Source organism: Coturnix japonica, chromosome 1, assembly GCF_001577835.2.
Source record: "Coturnix japonica isolate 7356 chromosome 1, Coturnix japonica 2.1, whole genome shotgun sequence".
NCBI lineage: Eukaryota > Metazoa > Chordata > Aves > Galliformes > Phasianidae > Coturnix > Coturnix japonica.
In genome coordinates, this window is record NC_029516.1 from 62,312,164 (window position 1) to 62,324,672 (window position 12,509).

The window sequence follows — 12,509 nt, forward strand, 5'->3', positions numbered from 1 at the left end:
ACAAGGGCCTTGATTTTAAAAGCCTTCAGTACCACCAACTGAGGTAGTTTTTCCAAAACTTTCAGTAGAGCTGAACAGGCCTACTCGATTAGAAAAGGCACGCCGTGTTTGGCACTGTGCCTGAAAATGCTGAGTATCACACAAGGCTAAAATCTCATCTAGCTAGCAAAACTTTTATAGAAGTGTGCTTGTTAAAATACTCCATTTTCTACTTGCCTCTACCTTGCTCTTTTGGGAAATTCCCCTCAACAGCTGCTTTCTACTGCCTTTCGATAGTGACATAATAAAATGCCAAATAAAAAGAAAATTGTGGTAATTTGCTAATAAGATACAATCGTACAGTGTTCACTATTGGTATCAGTAATGAATCCCAAAGTGGTTATAATACAGACAAGGAAATCAACAAATTGCACACTATAGTGTGCTTTCGGGGGCCAGCTCCATGGCTGCCAGACCTATGGCACACCAATGTCACTCACAGGCTCCCAGTCCTACTGCTGCTGCTGCTGGTAGCATGAAACTCATAGAGGAGGACATAAGGTGAGGCCCTTCAGTGGTAGCTCAGCTGTACTTCCACATCTGAGAATGCCCAAGACATAGGAGGGATCCCTTGAGCATGAAGACAGAGAAGCATGAAGGCTGGACGGCACAAAGGCCATAAACAAGAGCAAACCAACCAACCAACCAACCAACCCAATCGTAGACCACTTCCGTCAAGGTGATTCACATTTTTCCCCCATCTGGATGATATGGGTACAAATTCAGGTTGGCTGTTTCAGCACTAGGCTCAGGTGCCTCTATGTACCCTTTTGTCTGTGACCTCTCTGAGCTAAAATTTGTATTTAAGGTTTTGTTCCACAGAAACGTAGACATGGAGCTGTCTACAAGCATCCATAGGGTATAGCTGGTCTCAAAAACTCTTGTCTGTCTTACTTTCTTCCCTCTTTTCTCAGACTCCCGAAGACACTAATTTACTGATGACTCCTCCCAGAACTGCCAGAGGAGAGCAAAGAAGCGAGTGTTAAACACACAAAGGCTAGAGCTTTACCTTTAACTGTGATAGCTATGAGATAAAGGAAATAAAATGTCTCCAGTTTTCCAAGTTCTCTTGCCAGATAGATCCATAATCAAATCATTTTCATGACAAACGAAACAACAGAAGGTTGCTAAGTTTTTAGGTAACTGCTGTTCTCACTCAGGCAAAAAGTTAATGAGGTATTTTGACTAAAATGTTAAATAATGCCCCTATCTTAAAATCTAAATTTAGAGTTGATCATTGCAATGTCACAGATGATGCAGATGGTCAAGGGACCCTTCCACATTGCTTTATCATTATTTATTAAAACTTCTTAAAAGTTGCATCAACTATAACATTTAGCCAACTACACGATGCTATAACAAAGAAGTAAAACAGAAACACAAACATTCAACCTCAAGTAAGTCAGATCTTAAAACACAGAGAACAACAATGAAGGCAGAACTTGGCACCTACCCACTTCAGCCAAAGTTTTGATACATGACTCCACTGAGGCTTTCTGAGTTGGGTTTGGCCAGGTGCAGTTGTAAATTCTAAAAGCAGACTGCAGTAGCTGAATAAAAACAGGCTGATGCGTCTAAAAACAAAAAGATAAACATGGAAGTTTATACTTTAGAATGTCCTCACGACTGTCCTAAGGTTTGACACAATATAAATCTCACACATGGGCTTCTTAGCTTTTACAATTCACCTACGGACCAATTACATTTGCTTTCTTCCTCAGGACAGGAGGGAATGCAAACCAATTGTGCACCCCTACAAAAGGCCAAAGCATGTAATTTGCTATCAGATCACCACTGATATCAAGCAGAAGCAGAAGGATTGAGGAGTCTTCCTGGCTCTCTGGTATATGTTCCTTATGTCCCAGGACATAGCATTTTTCTCATATAAGCAACCTTTCTTCTGCAAAGATACACCATCCACTGAATCCAAAAGAGCCAGCATTGAGTTGTCTGCTTGTCAGAGGTGTAAGGGGTAAAAATGAAAAGTAAGTATTTAAAGTATTTAAAAAACTAAGCTGCTAGCCAGTGACATGAGAAGAGTAAGAGAAGTTAGAGGAGGATACAAAGTTACAGAAGGAATCTCATTAATGGACTAAATTACATATTGGTCTGTCTCTCTTTTTCATACCTGGAGGCTGGTGCTGTTATCTGAAAACGGAGAATTGAAGAAGCCACTCACAATGCTCATTACAGGCTCAGTGACATATTTCTCCAGAGATGTGTCTGCGTGTTTACGATCCGTGGTTGTGTTACAAACCTACAGGACAGGAGGAGGAAACAATGAGATTTAGAACTTTAACTAAGCAAACTATGTTGCTTAGTATTTATAACAACCAATGTAATAATATTTATTCTTAGTACAGATTTTATAGAAAATCGATCAGAGATAAGTATCTTATGAGTTTTAGATGTATTCATTATAGCTTATCTCTCTTCTCGAATATCCACACTATACTCACTGTACTTTAAATCTCATTCTCTTCTGAACTAGTTATTTCTGGTTGGCTGTCTGTTCTTTCTATGAAAAAAAAGATTCCCCTAAATCAGCACACTGCACACCACCTACATATTTAGACAGATTCAAGAAGAAAATGAAGAGTGCCTTCTGTCATGGAGGTAAGTTGGAAGAGGCTTCAGAGACAGATGAAACAAACACACTACATTGGATAGATTTCATGTAATGCTTATCTTCTTGCCACATTCAACACAAATGAGTGGCAAAGGTGAAGCTCATATGTAGAAAATAAATGTTTAAAAAAGAGGGAAAGAAAATAGCACAGACAATACACAGCCTTCCACATCCTAAGCAGACAACATTAATTAAGAAAGCCACAAGAGGAAAATAGAAAAGACAAGCAAAAAACAATGGAAGAAGAGAATGGATAGCACTGAGACAATTTTGGAGCACAGAAAGATGATTAAATAGTAGGAGGATATGGGCAGATTTGTAGAAGTGATTCTTAAAAGACACTCTTTGGTACACTATTAAGTTTGCTGCTGCATAAAGAGGTCAAGTTTAAAGAAAGGAAAACTTTGCTGGGATGGTATATACACGCTTCAGTATTTCTTCTGCTTGTTGTTTTCTTTTCCCCCTCAACATTTGTGAACATCTATACAAGGTTAATTATACTTTGCATATGTCAGTAGAAACTGTACTAAAAGGAGTCTTAAAAGGAGTCTACAAGTTGAAGTGCGAAAGGCAGGACTGGACAAACAAGGCATATAGATCATACTCATCCAACCTCTTCATTAGCCTTCAAATAAGCAGTTCTAGACAAGTTTAAAAATAAATGAAAGGCAAAATTGTTCGTTTTCACTTATGCAAGCCACAGACTTCCATAATGTTCTAGAGAATCTATGCATGAACAGAATTTATTGTGTTTACAGACATCTGGGTAACCTTCAAACTACCACCTGAGCTTTTAACACATAATCATGAATCTGCACAGTACATACTTATCATTACATCACCTTACGGATGGGGAACCGAAGTCCAGAGAAGCGGAGTGAATTGCTTAAGGTCACAGAGAAAAGTGGGTGGCAGAACTACAGACGTAATACGCAGCACCTGAATCTCACACAGGGCAAATACGCCCTCTAATTACGCTGTGCCACCGTGACACTTGGACACCACAGGACAGCAATTTCACCAGCAGCACTTTAAGGAAGGTTACTGACATGACATCTGAAAGCACCCATGTTCAGTGCAAGATACGGCTTATGGGAACACAAAAGCAGTGTCATATGACAGGCAGAGAAATAACCAAAGAGAACTTGAGAGCTTCAAGAATTAGGCACCTGGAGGAGCTTTGCTTGTCTGCTTTTCTAAAACGTGTCAGAAAAACAAGTCATGCCTCCATGTAGTGCAATCTTATCCCTTCAAGAAAGGAAAGATTTTGGTCAGAGAACCAACAGTGGCTAAAATGGAACAGCAAGCATTTCAGCCCCCTAATTTGGGAAGAGTATGATACCTCCTCTTCCATGGTCCTCATGGAGATATCATATTGAGATACATAATCAAAACTTAGTTGGGAAAAAATAAATATATATATCGTAGAACTGAAAACTTCTTGATGTTCTTCTGCTTTTAATTAATCTGCATGGCAGTTCTGACTGGAACCAGCAGCTCTGAGGCTGCGAAATTATTACCCCACTGGGAAGACAGTGAGCTGTGCAGCACCAGCACGACAAATTTAGAAATCACCAAACCTAAATTCCAAAATGCTGTTAGGTTTTCCCTTGTCTAGAAGTGAATAAGTGTGGCAGAACCATATGCGGGGATACCACTCTGCTTCGACACAGGTCTGAAAAATTCCCATCTCAGAAGGACTTTGGAAATCCTCTCATCTGCTCTTATCCCTCTGCCCTTCTGGGGACCAAAAGACGTTTCCCAGTGGAAGAAGAAACCTGAGATGCATGAAATGGAGATGAAGATTGAGAAAGGGGTGTTTAAAAGCCTCTTAAGAGACTTTGGGACCAAAACTCACATGAACAATATTTCAAAAATTCTGCAGAAGAAAGTCACAATGACTTCACAGCTGTCAGATCTCAACTCTGATTTTAATCCTGCTCAGAATACAGCTGCTGACTTACAGAACGAGCCACCTGTGGAAAAGGGAAGCCTTTCCTGGAGCTGCACCCACCCGCTCAGTGATGCGCTCTCAGTCATACACAGGAGAAAGTAGGTTGGCAGAAACTGCAGAAAAAGGTGTCTTTGAAAGAGCAATTGCTTTTGGCAAATGGAATTTAATACACGCATCTGCCGACTGCCTGTTTTGCAAGGTATCACAGTGCTGAAAAAGAATGACAGTTGAGGACTAAATATTTCCTTCTTTGGTCTAGCAACAGATACAAAAAATGGTTTGTTTTTTTTCTTTTTCCTATTTTTTCAGGTTGAAGGAATTCAACCTGAGGATAACACTCTCCATCTTTCACCTTAGTGCTCTCTAATGACAGACTCAGACTCAAAGCTCACAAACTCACCCACTGACAGCCATTTGTAGCAGCTAAAAGGAAAGCATTTCCCCTTCCCCCACGCAAAAGCATCTCTTTCAGCTCACTGCAACACAGAGGATCAAAGGGCTCTTTTTCTAAATGCTTTGAAAGGTATTGTAACATCTTTCATGAAGCTGACAGCATTCTAACAGTCCTGATAGCTACATAAAGCTGATGTATTTATAACTCAGAGGCTCTGCCTGGGACCCAGAAAACCAAATACACTCGATAACATAGAAGATACAGCTACCCATGGGGTCTGGCAGAAGAGCAGAACATGCCAGAGCACTTTGGAAATGTTCTTTTACTTCTTTTAGCTGATAACCTTAATAAAAAGGACTAATTAGGCACTTGGCCTAAGGACTTTGCAGGAGAGCAAAATAAAACTGTATTTTGCCATTTGGAGAAAACAGCACACGCACAAAATACAGCATTAATAATACACTCAATTTTCACCTCTGAAGAACTGGTGTCAAGTTTGTCCTATTAGCAGAATATGTGAAAACAAGCTCAAGGCTTACTAGCATCAGGATAATTTCAAATCACCTGGCAGCATGTCTCTAGGCTCACAAAGAGAACAGTGGGCAGAGTCCCCTTTCTGAATACACCAGCTTTAAGCCAATGGGCAAGGAAAACTGATCATGTCAAACAGCTGGGGAGGAGAGTCTGCTCAGAAGGTAAGTACCCTGATACATCAGGTAAGGGCAACCCAGAAAAGGATTTAAGCAAGAGAAAGTACTTCTTGGGGGGAAAACAGCAAGGTTAAAAACAGAATTGCCCTCCAAGAAGGTTCCCGATCTTAATTTTCAAATGAAGCTGGTATGTCCAGAAGGGCTTTTCAGCCAAGCAACAAGGCTAACGGCAAGAAAACAGAATTTGTAGAGGTCTCACTACTGCTGAAAACATCTACCATCAAAAAAGAGCACAAATCTTCCTATGTTAACCCATGCCCAGAAAAAGGCAAAAACAAAAACATTTGTAAGTTTTCTGTTTCACAGAAAAATGAACAGGTCCCTGTGCCTATCACAGCACTAGTCTCTGCACTCATTCTTCCTTTGGCCATAAATCATTGTGACTATGAGAGTATGGTATTTTCTCCCAATGGGTTTCAAAGAAATGATTTTATGGCACACTATTACTTTGGTGTAAATGTTTGCTGCAGGACCTAATTGAGATTCTTTTTTCTTCTCTAATTTCAACAAAATGAAGGATGCAAGAACTGAGAACCTGATGGATTATGAAATGTAATGGACTACAGACAGGGAAAGGATAGACATGCACTATGACAACATGCTCTATAATACTTCCAAAATACTGTCTGGCAGTCAAATACTGGCCAGCAGCACACACAAAAAAAGAACCTGTTTCTACTTCTTGAAAAAGAGGAACTCTGCTAACAGACATGGATATCAGGCTTTTGCAAGAAAAATTACCTGCTTGAAAAAGTATATGTATTGCTTGATTTTTGTGTAGTCCTGTGTGGAGCCTGGAGTTGGACTTTGGATATTATACTATGCTGTGATTCTAGAGAATTGAACGCCTACACTACCAACTAAGTCCCATCACCTTGAAGTTGATAGCTTATACACTAATTGGTATTCTGAAAAAGTAGAGCTCTACACCTGCCTTTTGCAGCAGTGAGAATGTAGTGACAGCAGAATAAGAGACCAAAAAAAAAGGTCAAGGTCAAATAAAAGGAGACAAAGAATTTATTAATCCTTGATCCTCACTGTACCAACAGTAAACCAAGGAGATTACAGAAGTGGCTGTTTGTTTGTTTGTTTGTTTGTTCTAATTACCACCATAATGACAATTAATGACAATTAATGCACACTCCCAGTAGAAGGACAGAACGTTTTCAACCCTGTTTCTTGTGTGTCAAACCCACACATCCAGTTTATTTTTCTGGAAGTAAAGAGAAAGGGACATGGGTTCCAAGGTGCCCTTTTAGACAAAGAAGACTATTAGCAATTAGCAGGTTAAATGATGATAAACAAAATACAATAGAAATGATGATCTGTTAAAAAGGTATTTATATTCAACTTTGAAAAGCACTGGAAAAATAAATGAAATTCACAAAAAGTTCAGTTGTTACCCCTGACTATACTGCAGTATTTGATACCTCATGAAACTTACCCTTGCCATATCAACAAGGAAGTTCTCAAATAACTTCCACATGTGGTTACTGGCATAGATTTCTTTCATTTCCACCTCAGTGTCCACGTAACAGTGGTTAACAAAATTAACATAGGCAATTTTCACCTGCAGGATGAGCAAATACAGAAACAATATGAAACTGAACAACAGAAGCCATGAACATTCTGTTTTCTATATGTAAGAATACTGAAGGAATGAGACCATCCTTCCAATTCTAAGAAGTAGCAATAACAATAATATTGCTTGTTTGCTTCTAAAGATTTAAGAGATAAGTGTGGCAACAAACACATTAATGTCCTTACTGAAAGACCACGTTAAGAAAAATAGGGATGTTCTGCAAAAACTCTAATACCAATCCCCCATAAAGCAATAATAAAATTATTAATTTAATAGTTAATAACTGATATTAAAATGAAATTCAGACTACAAAGGCCTGGCTAAAAAATCAGTAACTGTCAAAATGGAAGACACCCATGTATTAATCAGCTAATCCTTGAGGGCTGAGGCCTTGTGACAGGACTGCCAAATACCAAAAACGGTCTTTTACAGAGATGAGAATGCAATCCTTATTTTATGACAGCCCTATGCAGTGCTGATATTCAGAGTAGGTATAACTCAGACTTAAATGGAGGAGAAGGCTTTTGCAGCGCTGTAACTACAGCCACAGCAGTGCAGGACTTAACAAGAGGATTGCATTTTCACTCCTGTATTAAAAACCTGCACCAGCACATTATAAAAATGGATATCCAGTGACTGAAAAGTATGTATTAAATACAAACTTTGTCATGGTCAAAGGAGAAGAGATGGCTGCAGTTTAAAGAAGTCGGGAGAAAATTCTTAGATGTGACAGAATTTTAGGTTTCATTTGTTTGGGCTTTTTTAATTAGCAGCAGTTAACATCAATGTTAGGATGAACTATTAGAGGCAAAGCAAACATTCTACTTCATGAGAAAAGAATCAGTTGATCACAAGGTGACTTTCCCATGGGACAGAGGAATTATGTACTTCAGCGAGGTCTAGCTGTGTTGGTACAAAACCCAAGCTTCCAACAGACAGCCTGTAGAAATCCTTCTGACCAGTACACAGGGCCAGAACAAGCTCCTGTAGAGAGCGTAAGAAGATTGATTTTGATCGCATCAAATTTGGTGCAAGTATTTCCATTCTCATCAGCCTGAAGTATCACAGTTCTACTGAGCCATGACTGGTAGTATCTGCAGAATTAGGCCTCCACATGCAGAGAAAAAGAGTATTTGCCAGACTGCAACTGAATTTAATAAAACAAGACTTCACCCAAAATTCCCAGCGACTTCAACATGGGTAGAACGTTACTCTAGAACTTCCAACAGTTCAAAGCAGAGGAAAAATATCAGCCTGACATATCACTTAGCTTCCTCTTTGCAGCTAACAGCCAGAAGTTCGGCAGAGGACTAAATGCTGACAGTAGCTGGACCAACCCAGAAAAACAACAACAAAAAATTCCCCTGATCCCAAAACCCATCTATCAAGAGGCAGCAAAAGGGACGGTTTTCTATTTTAAAAAAATATTAACAATCCTTTCTCATTTATTTACTTCCACAAGCAACATCTGTTTCCAGCCTCTTTTCTGCGTTTCCAACCTCAACTTTTCTGCTTCATCATTCAGCGAATCTTACCTCAGGTATGCAATCCTCATGGGTTACTACCCTAACAATGTCATCCAGAGGAAGGAGAGAGTTGCATTTTATTTCTGTGTATACATTCTTTCCCTCCGTACAAGCTGCTAGCAACTCCACTAAAGTGACGTGATACGCTAAGGGTCCACTCTCATCTGCTCGATCTCGCTCTGAACACATCATTTGGAGTAGAACTGGAAATGATGCTCTATCATTGTAGAATATCAGCACGTCTTCACCCCCATTTATCAGCTAAAAAAGATATGACAACACTTTAACCATACTGTGATCATTTTCTTAATTATTTTATTTTACCTTTAAGTATACAAAGATTCCTTAGCTAGAAAGCCCCTCCAAAATATATATATATTAGTCTGATGCTTACCAAATGCACATGTCAAAACAACAGCCAAGGTAAACTGCTCTTATCGACATAAGTGTAAATCTGGAATAACTCACCAAGGAATGAGCTCATGCAAAGTGAACTTCAAGTTTAATCTCAGTGTAGCTATGTGCTTACCTAAGACATAATGCTATTCTTGTTATTCCCACCATCTCAATGTCTACTTAAAGTTAATCAATCACTCTTACATCCTACTGTAAGGCGAGGATGCATTATCATCCCTGTTCTACAGATAGGTACGTGAGGTACACAGATATTAAATTTTAGGTACTATCTTACAAAAAAAAACCTGTGGCTCTCCCAGAATTTACCTAAACTCTTCTGCACCCCTGCTCAGAATCTGAAACAAAAGACATGTCTTCCTAAGCTGTGGAAATGTGGCAGATGGGTCCTGACACTGTCGCTGTCATGCCAGCACTTCCATTTACCAGAGAACTGGTGTACGTGAAAAATATTTCATTTCACTACAAGTAAATTGCTCATCTCAAGATGATCCAGAACAGAGATGGATACCGGCAGCTCTACGTCAGCTGATCTCATGGAGAAGTTTTGTCCTGATATGATTTTGAACATCTCATCTCCCCCCAGACACATACATAGAATATACCTACTGCCAGTGCTGCTCCGTGAGCTTGGGCAAGACAGCAGACCTGTCTTCATCACTTTCCCTTCAAGAATAGTGCACTCTTAATGGAAGTGAAAGTAAGTTGCTATAAACCCCTTCTAGTCCAGAACACAACTTGGAGCACTACAGCCATATGTATTTTGTGAATAAGGCATGTAACATAGTCTGCATGTGACATGAAATCACAGCTTACTGAATTCAAGAGTAGAAGTAAAGGCTGGTGGAGCTGTAAAGAAATATGAAAGCAGCAAGAGAAAGAATGAAAGTCTGTCTCCCAGAGGAGATGAGAAGGAACAAAATTCAGGAAAATTTTCATTACACTTTTCCAGTGTTTCAAACTGTGATTTCCTCTCAGCTTGATTACTTTTCCTTTGACAACCGTGTAGATTGAATTTTGAATTCAGTCACTCCTTTATTTTCTATTCCTCCTTTTTACTCCTTGGTTTTTAAAACGTTTCCACTCAAACTTTTCAAAATAGATATTTTCTGGACACTGAACAAAGGAAATGTTTAAACGGAAAAATGCTTGCAAGGGAAGAATGAGACAACATGGCAATTCAAAAGTCAGACATTTCACTACTCTCAATGACAAAAATGAAAATAGGGAGAATATGAGCATTCAGAATGTTGGGAAGCTGACATTTTTAATGCTGATATCTGGAATACTATGCTCTTAAGATACCTCAAATAGAAAATAATACAAAAATCCACCCCTAGCCTTCTGAGAAGGTATGTACTCTGTAATTCCCCATTAGGTTGACAACTACAGTCCCATAATTATTTTCCTCTTATGAATGTTTTGCAAAGATGAATGACTGGATTTTTTTTTTTTTTTCTAGATTTCCTCAGTTACAATCTTACACCAAATCCAGACAAATCTGTTCCAGTACTGCTGATAAAAGGGCAAGTCAAATGGACCCCTTGTCCCTTTATGTACCTATCACTGATAAATGAGAAGAAATACCACAAGGTATTGGATTTGTGAAAAGTGATTCTGTATGTCATGTTTGCTACATGCTGACTGTGATGAACCACAAATCAAGGCAGATAACATTGCATAAGCATGGGAAGAGCTAAGGGGACGAAGTAAGTGCAAGGCAAGAAGATACTAGTGTATTTCCCCAACTTATCCATTTCTAATTGTGACTTGCAAAGGAAATCCATTGACCTATACAGAGAAGATGATTTCACTAAAAACAGAAAAGGAAGAGAACTATCTGGCGCTAACCGGATAAAGTTCTTGCTGAGTTCAGTGAACTCAGTGATGTTGGGCAAAAACAAACAAAACAAAGTAGTAAAAATGCATTTTCTTCTACTAAACTATATTTTACAGGAGTTAAAAATTCTATTAAAGTAAAATGAATGGTGACAGTATCAAAGGAGCTGCTGATGCTCTGCAATGTATCTCCGAAATACTAAAGATAATAGAAAATTCTGCTACCACATTGATTTGGTTCAAAAGCAAACTCTACTTTCCTTTCTGTAATAATCTTTGCACTGGCAGACACTTGTTCTTCCAGGAACCTCAAACACGCTTGCAACAAGAAAAAGTGCCCTATGGGACACATGTAGGTACAGTTCAGAAGCACTCTGTGGAAATAGGGACCAAGATATGAGAACATGCGAATAAACCAGATTGGGAATGTTCAATGTGTCTTATATTGAAAAGTACTCTTTCTAAAGACCTGTGTGCATGTGCTAAAGCATGTAAATATGATTTGTTTATCCCTTACTTGCATTAAACAGGAATAAGATATAATTCCTGGGGGTAAAAGAAAACACAGGAGTAATTGCAGGCATACACCAGTACAGGTTGGGAGCTGATCTTCTGGAATGGAGCTCTGCAGAGAAGGACCTGGGTGTCTTCCTGGATGACAGGTTGGCCTTAGCCAGCAGTGTGCCTTGGTGGCCAAGAAGGCCAAAGGGATCCTAGGGTGCATTAAAAAGAGTGTGGGCACCAAGTCAAGGGAGATGATCCACCCCTCTATTCTGCCATGGTCAGTCTGCATCTGAAGAGCTGTGTAAAGGTCTGGGATGTTGATTCAAAAAAGAAAGAGATTTCCTAGAGAGAGTTTAGCAGGAAGCCATAAAAATTATTAGGAGCATGGAGCATCTCCCTTCTGAGGAAAGGCTGAGAGACCTAGGACAGTTCAGGATGAAGAAGAAAAGACAGAGGGGGGATCTCATCACTGTTCATAAGCATGTAAGTTGGAGAAGCTAAATGGATGGAGCCAGGCTCTCTTCTGTGGTGTACAGCAACAGAACAAGGAGTAAATGACAAAAACTGCAACACGAGGAGGAACTTGTTTACTGTGAGGATGACAGAGCACTGGAACAGGCTGCCCAGAAAGGTTGTGCAGTCTCCTTCTCTGGAGACTTCTCTACTTCGAACCTGCCTGTACATTTTCCTGTGTAAACTACCACAGGAAACCTTTAGCTGGGGCTTGGACTTGATCTCCAGAGGTCCCTTCCAACCCCTACCATTCTGTGATTCAGTGATTTTACTCTCTTCAGTAAAAATAAGAGTGTTTCCTGTCTCAAATTCTTGCAGAAAACATGATTTAAGTGTTGTACCCAAGTTCATTTCCTTTTTCATCATGCAGTCAATTTGAAAATATAACAATTTAAGTTTCTGCTC

The 12,509-nt window shown here is 39.4% G+C and overlaps 1 protein-coding gene across 1 annotated transcript in view; it reads right to left on the reverse strand.

Moving 5' to 3' along the window:
• Positions 1-12,509, reverse strand: part of ITPR2 (inositol 1,4,5-trisphosphate receptor type 2) — a 253,736-nt gene that overhangs the window by 128,028 nt on the left and 113,199 nt on the right. Inside the window, exons 31-34 of the mRNA XM_032446237.1 lie at positions 8,844-9,095; positions 7,171-7,296; positions 2,168-2,296; positions 1,493-1,613 (exon numbers count right to left, since the gene is read on the reverse strand). Coding sequence (XP_032302128.1) covers positions 1,493-1,613; positions 2,168-2,296; positions 7,171-7,296; positions 8,844-9,095 — 628 coding nt within the window. The remainder of the gene's footprint in view (positions 1-1,492; positions 1,614-2,167; positions 2,297-7,170; positions 7,297-8,843; positions 9,096-12,509) is intronic.